A 12,938-nucleotide genomic window follows, 5' to 3' on the forward strand; every position below is an offset into this window, starting at 1 on the left:
GAAACTGAACCGTCTGAAATAGTTAACCTATTTTTAGACCAATATCCAATGGTTAAACGAATCAAACCATTTTATGAAATTTAAAATTTTAAAGTCACTACAAATAATATTTTTTTCTTTCTTTCATAATAATCAACATGTAAACTTAAAATATTCATCATTATTATTTAGGTATCAATCTTAGTGCAACACAACTTTTTTTTTTAAAATGTAAATTATTAAAATGTTCTATAATAGTATATATAATATGTATTTTATACATATTTATAATATATTTGTTCAATTCAGTTGATTTTGGTTATTGAATGGGCTAAATAAAACTAAACCAATAATCGAAAAATTTAAAATTTGAACTGAGAAAATGGTTAACCAATTTTTTAGTTTGACTTGTTTCAGTTTTGCGGTTTGGTTTGATTTTTTGTTTTTATTGCCTACCCCTACATCCGCATGCTATCATCATGTTTCCTTTGAAGCAACACCAATGCTCCTAACGTTGCTTTGGAAGGACGTATATAACCTACTTCCAATAACTGATCAAATTGCTTCCTAAACTTTGCTAACTCTAGAGGTGTCATCCAGTATGGGCCGTATGGCCCTTTAGTAGGTGATTCCATGCTTGGTAACAACTGGATCTCATGCTACATACCCTGTTGTGGAGGCAAGGTTTGAGGTAGCGTGTCTAGCATTACAATTGTATACTCATTCAATACAACTTGGATGGTAGTAGGCACCTGCTCTTGGTCTACATCTTCATCTACCACCAATGTGATAAGATATGTCTCTTCACCCCTTCTCAAACCCTTCTTGAGCTGTATGGCTAAGAGGAACTTCTCATTGTCCCCTTTCTTCACGACGACTTACACCATGCAAGGGTGGTCTCCTATCAAACAAAGGGAACTAGCAAAAAACTCGGAGTCTCTCTCAAGAATTCCATCCTGTGTACCATTTGAAAATCATCCATTGGCACAACTGTGAAATTCGTATGTCCTACCACAGTCCAAGCTTTGCAGTCACTTACTTGGCTACTCCCAAAGTAGGTTGAACTACGAAGTTAACCATTTTCATGCGTCCTGAGTCCTCCTCTAAGCTCAAGTTGAGTCTCTGCGCTTTTGTCTTTAAGACAAAGTTATGTGTTGCTTGGTATCCACTGTAACACAGGTGTTCTTCCTATTGATCTGTAGGTCCCACAAACATTAACCCTTTAGCTTGGACAACTTTTGGTTTTTTGTCTACCTCTCTGATGCGTTGGGAAACAGGCAACAACATTGCACCCATCCTTGGGGTTTCCTCTTCATCCTTATAATCTCCTTGTGTCCCCTCAATAGTGGAAGCTTGCAAGGCATTGAGCAATGACTTGTGAGGGCAATCAGCGAGAAGGCCTCAACATAAGAAGCATGTCATCTTACCCTTACCACTAGATGTGTTGAAAGACTGAGACAATGAAATTTCTTCCAAAATTGATGCCTTGGTGTTGATTCCCCCATTTTTGGGTTTACCCTTCTTGAAATATTTTCCTGTGTTTCTACCCATGCCACTTTCTTTGGACATTGTCAAACTCTCTGCAGCGTAGTTAGTCAAATGTTTTGTTACAGCCTGTGTAGTTGGTAAGTCTTGAATTCTTTGTTAATGAAGTTTTGCCCTTATAGGTGGTTTCAACCCCTCAAGAAAATAGAACAACTTGTCTTTCTTTGACATGTCCTGTATATCCAATGTCAAAGTAGAGAATTGTTTCTCATACTCCGTGATTGTACCCATGTGCTTAAGGTCTCGAAGTTTATGCCAAGTATCATACTCAACATTCTTAGGAAAGAATTGGGCCTTGAGTTCTCTTGAAGTTTTCCCAACAATCAATTACACACTATTCATTGTGTATTTCATTTTATTAGTATGCCTCCATAGCTTAGTGTTATAACTCAAATACATTGTGGCCATGGATATTTTTGCCTCTTTTGAGTCGGTCCCTTTCACGCGAAAGTATTGTTCCATGTCCAATAAGTTCTCCAACTCCTTAGCATTATGTGCACTTCCATACACTTGAGGTTTTGACACCTTTTTTTTTCCCCAATACTCTATCCCTATAGAAATGGAATTTTCCGTAGCATAAACTATCAGGTTCATCTTGGCATGTAGATCACTTATCTGGATTTGTAAAGCTTTTACAATAGCATGGAAGTCCTTTGACATCTCTACCATGGAACCTTGTTGATGCTTTTGTGATCCCTCCAATGCATCAACGCGGTCAACAAGTTTGGCCATCTTCATGGCTGCATTGTTGCCTGTCTTAGTCAGCACCTTCTAGGCTTCAATTCTTTTGGTATTAATTGAAATGGTCTCTTACCAATGCTTCACACTATCCCACTACGAAGGCAATTGAATTCATGAAGCAATTAACAAAGCTTTGATACCGTCACAGGCCGATCACTTCACACCTTGTGAATGGCTGTGCGACACTAGCTAAAGCACTCTTGCTTAACTAGTCAGCCAAAGTATACCATGTTTACCACAAGAAGACATTCAAAGTAGTTGAATGAAAAGTAAAGGGAAGTAGTAAGCAATCCATGCAAGCAAATAACAAGCACGCAGTAAACATTGAAGCAATGTAATTCATCAACAACACTTTCGTAGCCAACATGTGTTTTTTGAGGAGGCAAGTTTGCTAAACACATTTACAAGTGTTAGTAAGTTTTACAACGACCTATGGACACTCACCCTCCCCTAAAGAGCTTTATATGCTATTTTAGCTTTGGCACTAGGAAACATCAAAATGATCGAGGAGTCATACTCCCATTTTACACCTAAGGCATTGATTCACTTAATTAACAAAACTTGTACTGCTATTTACATGACGATAACCCATTCCATGCATACAAGAAAAGTGGTCATAGGCAAGCATAATGCCCTGAACAAGCTTGGCTTGTGACACCCGGGGATGCCCTTCATTCCCATCCTTAGTTAGCCAATTCATAGCATCCCAAGGTGTTAGTGGGAAGATGTATTGAAGTATCACATGTTAAGCATATGGGGGGGAGGGTGTTGTGACTTTGACTCGTTAGTTGGAAGGTTTGGGAGTGTAAGACCTGCCGGTGATGATTGATGAATAGAGCTTTTTGGTTAGTGGCTTCGATTCATATAAAAGATGAACATTTTCTAAAGGATGGTGATTGATGCTAAATTCTGGGAGGTTTGTAATATTGGGGCAGTTTGGGGGTGTGTAGGAGGGTTTCTAGAAGTATTAAAGGGTAGAAGGAGAAATACTCTGGTTTGCTTTTTAAAGTTAGAGCTGTAATCCATGGGGTGATATATGATGTTGTGTTACCCCCTAAGAGAGCCAACTTCCAAGATCTTTTAGGTTGGTGTTTTTTGAAGATGATTTAGTGATCAGCTGTTTAGTAACAGGAGAATTGGGTGTCGCAGGATTTGAGCTTTAGCTGGAATGGGGGATTGCATTTGTATTGTGAAGGCTCTTCTGAGAGTGGGGTGGGATGAAAATAGGGTTGAGAGGGTTCACTCGAGGGCATTTTCTGTTTATATTTTTGGATAAAGGAAATAGACGGGAGGCAGGTATAGCAAACTTTGAAAAATCAAGGTTCCAACCAAGTGGCTTTTCACTTGGGAAGCTCCCTGGGAGAAAATTCTCAATCTCTCTTTGTAGATAATCTGATGCAGGAGGATTTCATACAGCTATCTATACATGTATATATGCACAGAAAAAAAGATCATTGAGATGCCATTCCTCAAGCTGTATTTTGGATTATTTGGAGAGAGGAATGCAAAAACCTTTGAAGGAGCTGAATGTCCTCTTGAGAAGTTTCAAGTATAAGGGGTTTCCTGTCTTGCATTTTTGTTTTAATGGTTCTCTTAGCAACAGCTTTGATTCTTTTGTATATTTTATCAAGAGCTTTCTCTTTGGCCTAACAGTTTGCAATTAGCTTTCACCTTTAATATTTGGGTAGTTCACTAACTCCCTATTATACATATACAAAATTCATACTTTTCAGACATGATTGCCATTGCATTGCATTTTACAAATCTTAAAATAAAAAAAAATTTAAAGAGTTAATTCAGGCATGCCTAGGGCAATGTCTGATGTGTTTGGAATACATCCAAAATTTCTGAATGAGTTCTTATCATACCTTACCTTCTTTTTTGATGAATAAATTGAGAAAGCTTGTGGTTGGTAATTATATTAAGTTGAAGATATAAATTTTTTGTTAAAATATTTCTATCAGAAAAGGAAAGAATTTCTTATAAATTAATTACTTAATGTTTATTGTACACAGTATATTTTTTTAAATAGAAACGAAATTTATTAAGAAAGCGATGAAATAGTTGCAATCTAAAGGTGGACTTGATCATGCATGGCGTCTTTATATGTGCGAAAAATATATAAATTGATTTATCCCCCATTTTTTAGGATTGAATGGACCCGTGTATCTTTAATGTTTTTCATGGGTGTGTTGTTCTTCGTGGTTATATTCCGTGGATTTCTGATCAGTTATCACTTTTGTCACATCGACAAGGCAATGCTTACCTACTTTATCTTAAATTTTTTTCCTTCTTTTTATTTTGCTTGTATGCTTGCATGATACCACTACAACCATTTCTATTGGGTAGTGTTTCAGCGTTGATGCAAATTCATGCTTTTCTGCTTCATGATACATGATATTCAGACTTTTATATTGCTATTCCGTAGTTTCTACCTGATACTTGTACTTAAGCTTGCAAGTATTTATGCCTAAGTCATTTCATGGAACAATTTTTTTTCATAATCTCTCTTTTCAATTGATTTTACTCTGTTGATAGAAGAGTATGATAACTGTATTAATAGAATATTAAGCTTATTGTCTGTGACAGGAGGAAATGATTTCAACTTCTAAGACTAGCACTCGAGTATTTGTTGCTAGAATTCCTCCTAGTGTGACAGATGAGGAGTTCCACAGGTACACTATTTTATCTTGGTTGTTCAACTTTTCTTACCACTTTAGGTTCCATTCAATTTTTGATGAACCTCAATGGTCCTAATGACCTGCATCTTGGCAGTTAATCCTTATGCAGAACTTTGATGGGTTATTTGTGATCATTGCAGCTATTTTATGAAGTATGGTCCACTAATAGATGCCTACATGCCAAAGGTATAATTTATGCTGTAATTATGTATGTTTCATTGGAAAAGGTGCTTGCACTAATAGTCTTGTTTTTTAATAAATTATTATTTTGAATTCCAAGAGACATCTAGTTTCTATTATCCACAATTGACCATAGGTAATATTTATTCAAGTTGTCTTTCTAGTGGTTGAGTGAGTTGCATAAGACCAGCTTACCCAATTCAGTTTTTCTAAGCTCTAGCTTCCATGGTGCTTGCTTTTCCCAGGAAACATAATTGGTTCTTGATTCTGTTAATGGCACCTATTGATTTGGTTCACTGGAAGTCTTGATCAAATTATCATGTTGCCATCTTTGTGGGAAATTGAATGATCTGTATGATCTTATACAGAAATTCCTTTCACTAGTTGTGCTCATGAATTTAATGTTTTTATGCAGTTCTTATTAGTTAGATATGGGATGTACTTGGAGACAGATGAGGAAGATAATGTGGTTAGGTTATTTAAGACAGATGGTCTACTTTTAAGGAGTTATGCAAGGAGAAGCTATTATATTGGCAACTTAGGAATGCTGATGCTCAGCTGGTTGATTTACAAATTTAACTAGGGGTGTCTGAAATCAGGATGTATTCCCAAGAGGGGGGTGAATTGGGTTATTTAAAAAATTATTTGCATCATTATTATTACTTTAATTCTTAATTATTTCACACTTAACTAATATTCACAACCAATTTATATATATATATATATATATATATATGTAGTAACTGAACTATATCAAACGGAAGTTCTTAGATATGATCCCTAATATATATATGAAATCTACAATTATACTACAAGATTAAATTTTAATTTACTCAGCTGAACAATTTACCAGATTTCTATTTTATCAGTACTTAATGATGTTTTCAAAAACAATTTTAGTAGTGAAGTAGGTTTATCTTTGTATGTATGCTTTGATTAAGAAAACCTTTTTATCCTTAGATTAGTCACATAAGACTTTTGGACTTGTCCGGATTTTCTATCCAACAACTAAATCAAAAATAATATAGATTTTATCACAACTGAAATTGATATTCAATTAATCTCTGATATTCAGCAAGTTTCTATACTTAGCAAGATTCAATATTCACCACTATTAAATATTCAACAAGATTCAATATTTACCAAGATTCGATATTCAGCACTATTCAATATTCAGCAGATTTTAGATTGTTAGCACAATATGATATTCAACAAGATTAAATGCTCAGCAAGTTTCAATATTCAGCGACTTGATAATAAAAGTATGGTCAAGCATGCAGGTTATATCTTGCAGAAAGTAAAAGTGTAGGGAAGAAGAAGCTGAACACCGTTGTTTTTACAAGGTTCGGATGCAGCCTACGTCCTTGCCTCAAGCAACCCGCTGTGAGGATTTCCTTTCCAACTTCGTTACCAAGTGAAGTTACAACCTCTCTCCCTTCAAGGTGGAGTTCGCCTCTCTAACGAGAACACCCTCTTGCTAGGCAACGATTCAAAACCTGAACCGTCAAACAATACAACGAACAACAACAATTGCTTGTACAAGAGAAAGCTCCTCAAATGAGCAGATTAGTATACGTTAGATTCAAAATAATACTTCAAATAAACAATATGAAAGTTGAAGCTCGAAAGTATATCACTACAACTGATTCAAAAGTGTGAGATTCGAATGATTAGATCAGTTTTCTGAGAGTTTTCGCAGAGAACACAGCAGTAGTATAACCAGAGAGTTTTTCAAAGTATGAACGGCGGTTCTCTTTCTTTTTTGAAATTTTCGTTACCCTAATGTGCGAGAATAAGACGTTTAAATAGTGCACTAGGGTTTTAAAAAGTTTCCTTGAAGTTTTCTCTTAATTTGGAAACCAATCACGCAAGATATGGAAACAAGATCAGCACTGTAACTCGTTTAAACATACGCATTAGTCGCCCGTCCTCGTATGGTCATTCGCCTGTGCTATTTTAAAATTAGTGCATTCTGAAAGTCAAAATGGGGTCAGTCGATTGTGCCCGATAGGTCAGTCCCCTGTGCCTATTCTGTTTGTATATTTTCGAACTCAGTAGCACCACAGTTGCCTGATGAAGAGTCATCAGTTGCCTGTCCTTGCAGCAACACTTGTTTTTCAATATTTTTGGTTCCAAACTTAATTCGTGTAATGGAAAACTTAATTTGGACTTTGAGAAAACATTTTCCATGAATAAAATCAGGTATCTAAGTCTAATGACATATCCTAGGAGCTTTAATCTATCAATATTGAGTTTTGAAGTACTTACATGAGACTTTTATCTGACTATCCTATCTAAGTGCCTAAGTCTTCATGTTGTGAAGCTTCCAATATGTCTTCTGAGCTTTATGCACTATTTCAACGAGCTTCATATCTCACATACCTCTAACCTTCATGTTTATTATGTCTCATAGCCTCAAGTGTGATTTTTCATTCAAACTCTTCAAGCACGTTCACTTGAAACCATAAGATCACTTAAGTCCTGAAATTCAAACTTACATGGACATGTTAAGTAACCTTGATTTGTTATCATCAAAATGAGATTAAGCCTTGTTAGGCCAACAGTGTTATTTGACAATCAACAGGTTTCTGAGATCATGTATATCTGGAGGCGTCAACCTAGATTTTTGTTGGCTAATTGAAGGAATCTAAAGATTGAGCTGATGCTCTTTCCGGTTATGGTACTTTAGCCATTTCTAGTCTTCTGATTAATTTTATTGCTTTTACCATTTAACTTCAACTCCTTTGATTCATTGCCCCATGGCTTGCTTGTCCTCTTTCTGTAGAGAACTGGATTGTATTCAGTTGAATCATGGCACTTTACACTCTCATAAGCAGATTAAAGCTTGAATTCTATCACCAAAGTTCAATGTAAGTTGAAAGGAGATTGTAATGACAACCAAACCTTTTTTGTTGTTTTATTTTATTTTTTTAAATTTTTTTATTGTTTAATTTTTTTGGTGGGGGGGGGGGGGGGGAGGGGGGAGTTGTTGGAGGAGAGAACCATGTCCCTGAAACTCTCTTGGTGGGTTCATGTAAGACTAGTAGCTCCTATAGGGTACGATAAGGTTGGGTATCTCCAACTACATTTGATAGGAAGAAAGAAGGGCGTGGGGGTTGATCACTTGTGGGGTGCAGGGCAGTGTTCTTGGAGTGACTTTGGGTTTTGGTGGTTTGATAGTTTAGAGGAATAACTTTGACCAACTTGCTAAGGGACTGGCGAGCTGCACTTTGTTTGTTCTCCAGTTCATTTTTATGTTTTATTTCTTTGTTAGTGGAGAACACCTTATTCTCCCTTTTTTTGGTTCATTCTTTTCTCTCTTAATATAATTCATTGTTTATCTAAAGTGAATGAAAATTCTGGTTAATTATTATTGGTTAGTTATTTAGCATCATTAATGTGTTATTGCTGTGTTAGTAATTGTGAGTTAATGCGTGAATTAATAAGGGCATTATTGTCATTGTAATGTACTTGGCTATACTATAAATAGAGCCTTGCTGGTTTAGGATCACCATGACCCCTTAGGTCTTGCAAAACCAACACCATAGCCACCCATTGACACTGCCAATCTGCCAACTCCTGAACTATTGCTGGAGCTGCCCTCACACGCCATTCGAAGGATAATAGTGCCAACCCATGGCTGTATTCATACAGCCATGGTTTTGTCCTGAACTGATCCTATATTGTTCAAACCCCTCTATAAACTGTATTAATGAATTTTTTGGTGATGGATTTTTGTCCAAAGATCTCGCCTTTTAGTTGTCTTTGTCTTCTATCGTGTGCTTTTTGTGTGGTAGCAGCCATTTGTTTTTGCATTCTTCATTTGCTTGGGATATGTGGAACAGAATATTGGGATTATTTGGTGCGGTTTGGGTGTCTGAAGTCGCTGGAGGAGCTTTTGAGTTTCTCTTTTGTAGGTTTTGGGAAGAGTAAGGATGGTAGGTTGTAGAAGTGTGCTCTTTTGCTGTTTTGTAGGGGATTTTGCTGCAGCAACATGCTTATATCTTCTCTGCAAAGAGGTTGTCTCTATCTTTACTTTGGGACATGGTGTGGTATTTAGCACCTCTTGTGGCTTTCGTGTGGCTTTTCAAGGGCTGTTGCTTTGAGGAGTCAAGTGGGATTGGAAGGCTTTATTGAACATATTGTATTTTATTCTTTTGTTTTCCCTATTTGTTCGAGGATTCATTGTCCTGTTTATTGTACTTTCTTTTTTTTGTTCTAAGAAAATTTCTTTTTCTATGAAAAAACATTTGTTTTCAAAGGAATATAATTATGTAAGCTAAGATAATTGCGTAAAGACAATATTTTCACAGAGAATGTCTAATAATTTGCAAAATTACATTGCACTTCATCCTTATTTAATTGAAGATAATACTCCTATGCATGTGGTCCATTAAAAGTATTTTGGGGTTTAGATTGATGGGTGTATGGTTCTGTAATCTATTATGATCAGAGTGAGTTTCTATCATGATTCTGTATAGTAGTGAGAAACAACAACAACAACAACAACAAAACCAAGCCTTAGTCCCACTAAGTGGGGTCGGCTATATGAATCATTTTCCACCAATTTATGCGATCATGGACCATTTCTTTTGATAGATTCAAGGATATTAAATCCTTACTCACTATCTCTTCCCAAGTTATTTTAGGTCTACTCCTACCCCTTCTACTGCCCTCCACAGTAATTAATCACTTTTCCTCACAGGTGCACTATAAGGCCTACGTTGCAAGTGTCCATACCATTTGAGTCGTCCCTCCCTTATCTTATCTTCTATAGGAGCTACACCTAACTTACCACGAATATGTTCATTCCTTAATTTATCTTTCAATGTTATACCACTCATCCATCTAAGCATTCTCATCTCGGCAACTTTTACTTTTTGGATATTATGTTTCTTCGTCGCCCAACATTCCGATCCATATAGCATAGCTGGTCTTATAGTTGTCCTATAAAACTCCCCTTTCAATTTTAAGGGTATTCTACGATCACATAGCACACTTGAAGCTCTTCTCCATTTTACCCAACCTGCTTTAACTCTATGCATTACATCATCTTCAATTTCTCCTTCAGCTTGCATAATTAGATCCAAGGTATCAAAATCTACAAGTGCTATTTATTTCTTCATCATCAAGTTTAACTTTGTCTCCAATATTCCTCCTATCATTACTAAAATTACATTTCATATATTCTGTTTTATTTCTACTTATCCTAAAGCCTCTAGATTCCAAAGCTTCTCTCCATAATTCTATTCAGCCTCTACTCCGTCCCTAGTTTCGTCAATTAATACAATATCATCTGCAAACAACATACACCATGGAACCTCTTTTCTGTATGGTAGTGAGAAACAAGTTTCTAAAATAGAAGTGTGAGAGGTTCCTACAAATACTGTTTTGTTTTCTTAGTTATAGTTGCTGGATTTGGAGTAGCCATTGATCCATTATGATGGCTAGGTTATGTGCCAACTACTCTGGCTGTGGATTCCTTATGTTAATTTAGTCTTCTCTGTGGAATGAATAAATACTAAAAATTTAAAATAAATAATTTGGTCATGGTTTAAGCATTCTGGAACTTGAGGTTCAATCTCAATGCTCCACTCCTAGAGCCTAACTTTGAAATATATGATGAAAGGGCCACCTTTTGGGGTGCGAAGGATCGAAGATGAAGGAGTGTGGTTCTCAGCAGGAGAAATGTTCGAAAGAGGCTAGTCAGTTGGAAAAGGCGTTGACATTGAATTAAAGTGATCTTGACTTAAACCATATTTTTCACATCCACTTTCCTCTTTCTTTTTCAACCGGAGAAGATGTTTAAGGTACCCAAATGGGGATTTCCTGGAAGACCAGTGTGGAGGAATTCGAGTGTCACTTGGTGTACTGGGTGGTTTTCACAGATCCTGTTCAGAAAGGTGGTTTGGTTGTTAAAAATCTTAGTGTCTTTAATAAGTACTGAGAATTAGTGTCTTCAAAAGTACTGAGAATGTTCAAAAGAGGCTAGTCTGTTGGAAAAGACATTGGCATTGAATTAAACTGATCTCTTGACTTTAATCATATATTTCACATCCACTTTCTTCTTTCATTTTCAACTGGAGAAGATGTTTAAGGTACCCAAAAGAGGTTTTCCTAGAAGACCAGTGCGGGAATTCAAGTCTCACTTGGTGTGGTGGGTGGTTATCACAGGTCCTGTTCAGAAAGGTGGTGTGGTTGTTAAAAATCTTGGTGTCTTTAATAAGGCACTGCATGATAAAGTAACCATTGAGGTTTATGATGGAAGGGAGTTTTGGAGGATGGTGATGGGATTTAAATATATATATATATATTTTTTAGATATAAAATAAGATATATTAAGATAGGAGTGAATACAAGCAAAAGAGGATAAGGTGTCCACAAAAAAGAATGCTAAGGACAGAAAAAAAGCCAAAGCATCACTGGCCACCAACTCAAAGACCTAACAAGCACTACTGAAGAAATTCAGACCCTTTCTATCATTGGTAAAATAGCATTGCAAATTTGCCATTTCCCTTTGACCCTTCTTAGCCTTCTACCACCACCCAAGCGGACTTTCTTTCCCTCTGAATTAGCTAACGACAAAACTATTTTATGTAGCAAGTGTTAAAAATGAGAGCCAGAAACAGACTCAAGTATTTCCCTCTGAATTAGCTAACCACAAACCTATTTTATCTAGCAAGTGTTAAAAATGAGAGCCAGAAACAGACTCAAGTATCTCTATTCTTGCCCATTCCATCCTTCTATCCAAAATTCCCTTTAAAACCTCCAAAAAAATAGAGGCTTAAAGGAAGAATCACCCAAATCTTCAGAAGAATCTAATGCAGATCCGAGTTGTTCATGAAGCTCATCAATAAGCAGCTCTTCATCATAATCAAAGTCACTATCCAAGTCACACTTCTCATCTGAAACATCACCCCATTTAATATTCTCAATAAAATTTCCTTCACTGACCTTTTTTGGTTGATCAATTTTTGACTCAGTTGAAAGCTCCTTGATGTAGAAACTGCAATCACCATGTCTTTTGAAAAAAAAAAAAAAAGCCTAATTTTCTTCGCATCTGCATTACAATACCTCTCAGTTGAATAGCCCCCTTTCTTCTATACTCTTCTTTCTTCCATACACTTCCGCCCTTGTCAAGAATAAGCCTGTCGTAAAATGCTGACTTTCTGGTGACCTGGGATTTTATCACTCCTTCCATTCCCACCATGTTTCTACTGGAACTCACACTATCTCAATTCCCATTTCCCACCTTGATCCGCAATCATGTTATCCTCCTTTTGCACATGGAGGCGTTCATCCTCCAAAGAAACCCCTTTTGTAAGATTTCCAGATATTCCTTCGTTCGTTTCTATGCCCACCAGAAGAGGATATACGCTGCCCACTCACACAAACCCCTTTCACTGGAGAGGATGTCTTATGAAACTGAGTCTCCTCTATCTGCTCGCTTTGCCCAAAGCCATACCTATTGTTCCCCACCTTTTTTGAAACCCACTGTATCACAAGCCTCAGCTACAGCCTGTACAGCTCTCACAGCTTTGAATTGGGGTGTACTCAACTGCACAACCTCTTTACTTGTATGTTGGTCCCTGGAGCATGTATGAAAATGAAACAGGTCCATTCTGGGCCAATGAAATCTCTTGTGCATTAGAGATCTCACAAAACCCTTACAAGTTCCCTGAAGAGGCCAAAAGTTATAATTGGGCTAGATCTCCTCAAAAGCCCTTGGCTTTTTTTACAGTAATTGGACCATATGGATTGTGTTGTTAAGGATACCTGGTACAACCCATTTGAAGCCCTATCCACTCTCTC

At 36.7% G+C, this 12,938-nt stretch overlaps 1 protein-coding gene across 5 annotated transcripts in view; it reads left to right on the plus strand.

Moving 5' to 3' along the window:
* The window catches only part of LOC131162385 (uncharacterized), a 66,822-nt gene that overhangs the window by 13,676 nt on the left and 40,208 nt on the right, over positions 1-12,938 (plus strand). For all 5 annotated transcript variants that reach the window (XM_058118816.1, XM_058118817.1, XM_058118814.1 and 2 more), the window contains exons 6-7: positions 4,855-4,940; positions 5,087-5,132. In XM_058118816.1, coding sequence (XP_057974799.1) covers positions 4,855-4,940; positions 5,087-5,132 — 132 coding nt within the window. The remainder of the gene's footprint in view (positions 1-4,854; positions 4,941-5,086; positions 5,133-12,938) is intronic.

Source organism: Malania oleifera, chromosome 8 (assembly GCF_029873635.1).
Source record: "Malania oleifera isolate guangnan ecotype guangnan chromosome 8, ASM2987363v1, whole genome shotgun sequence".
NCBI lineage: Eukaryota > Viridiplantae > Streptophyta > Magnoliopsida > Santalales > Ximeniaceae > Malania > Malania oleifera.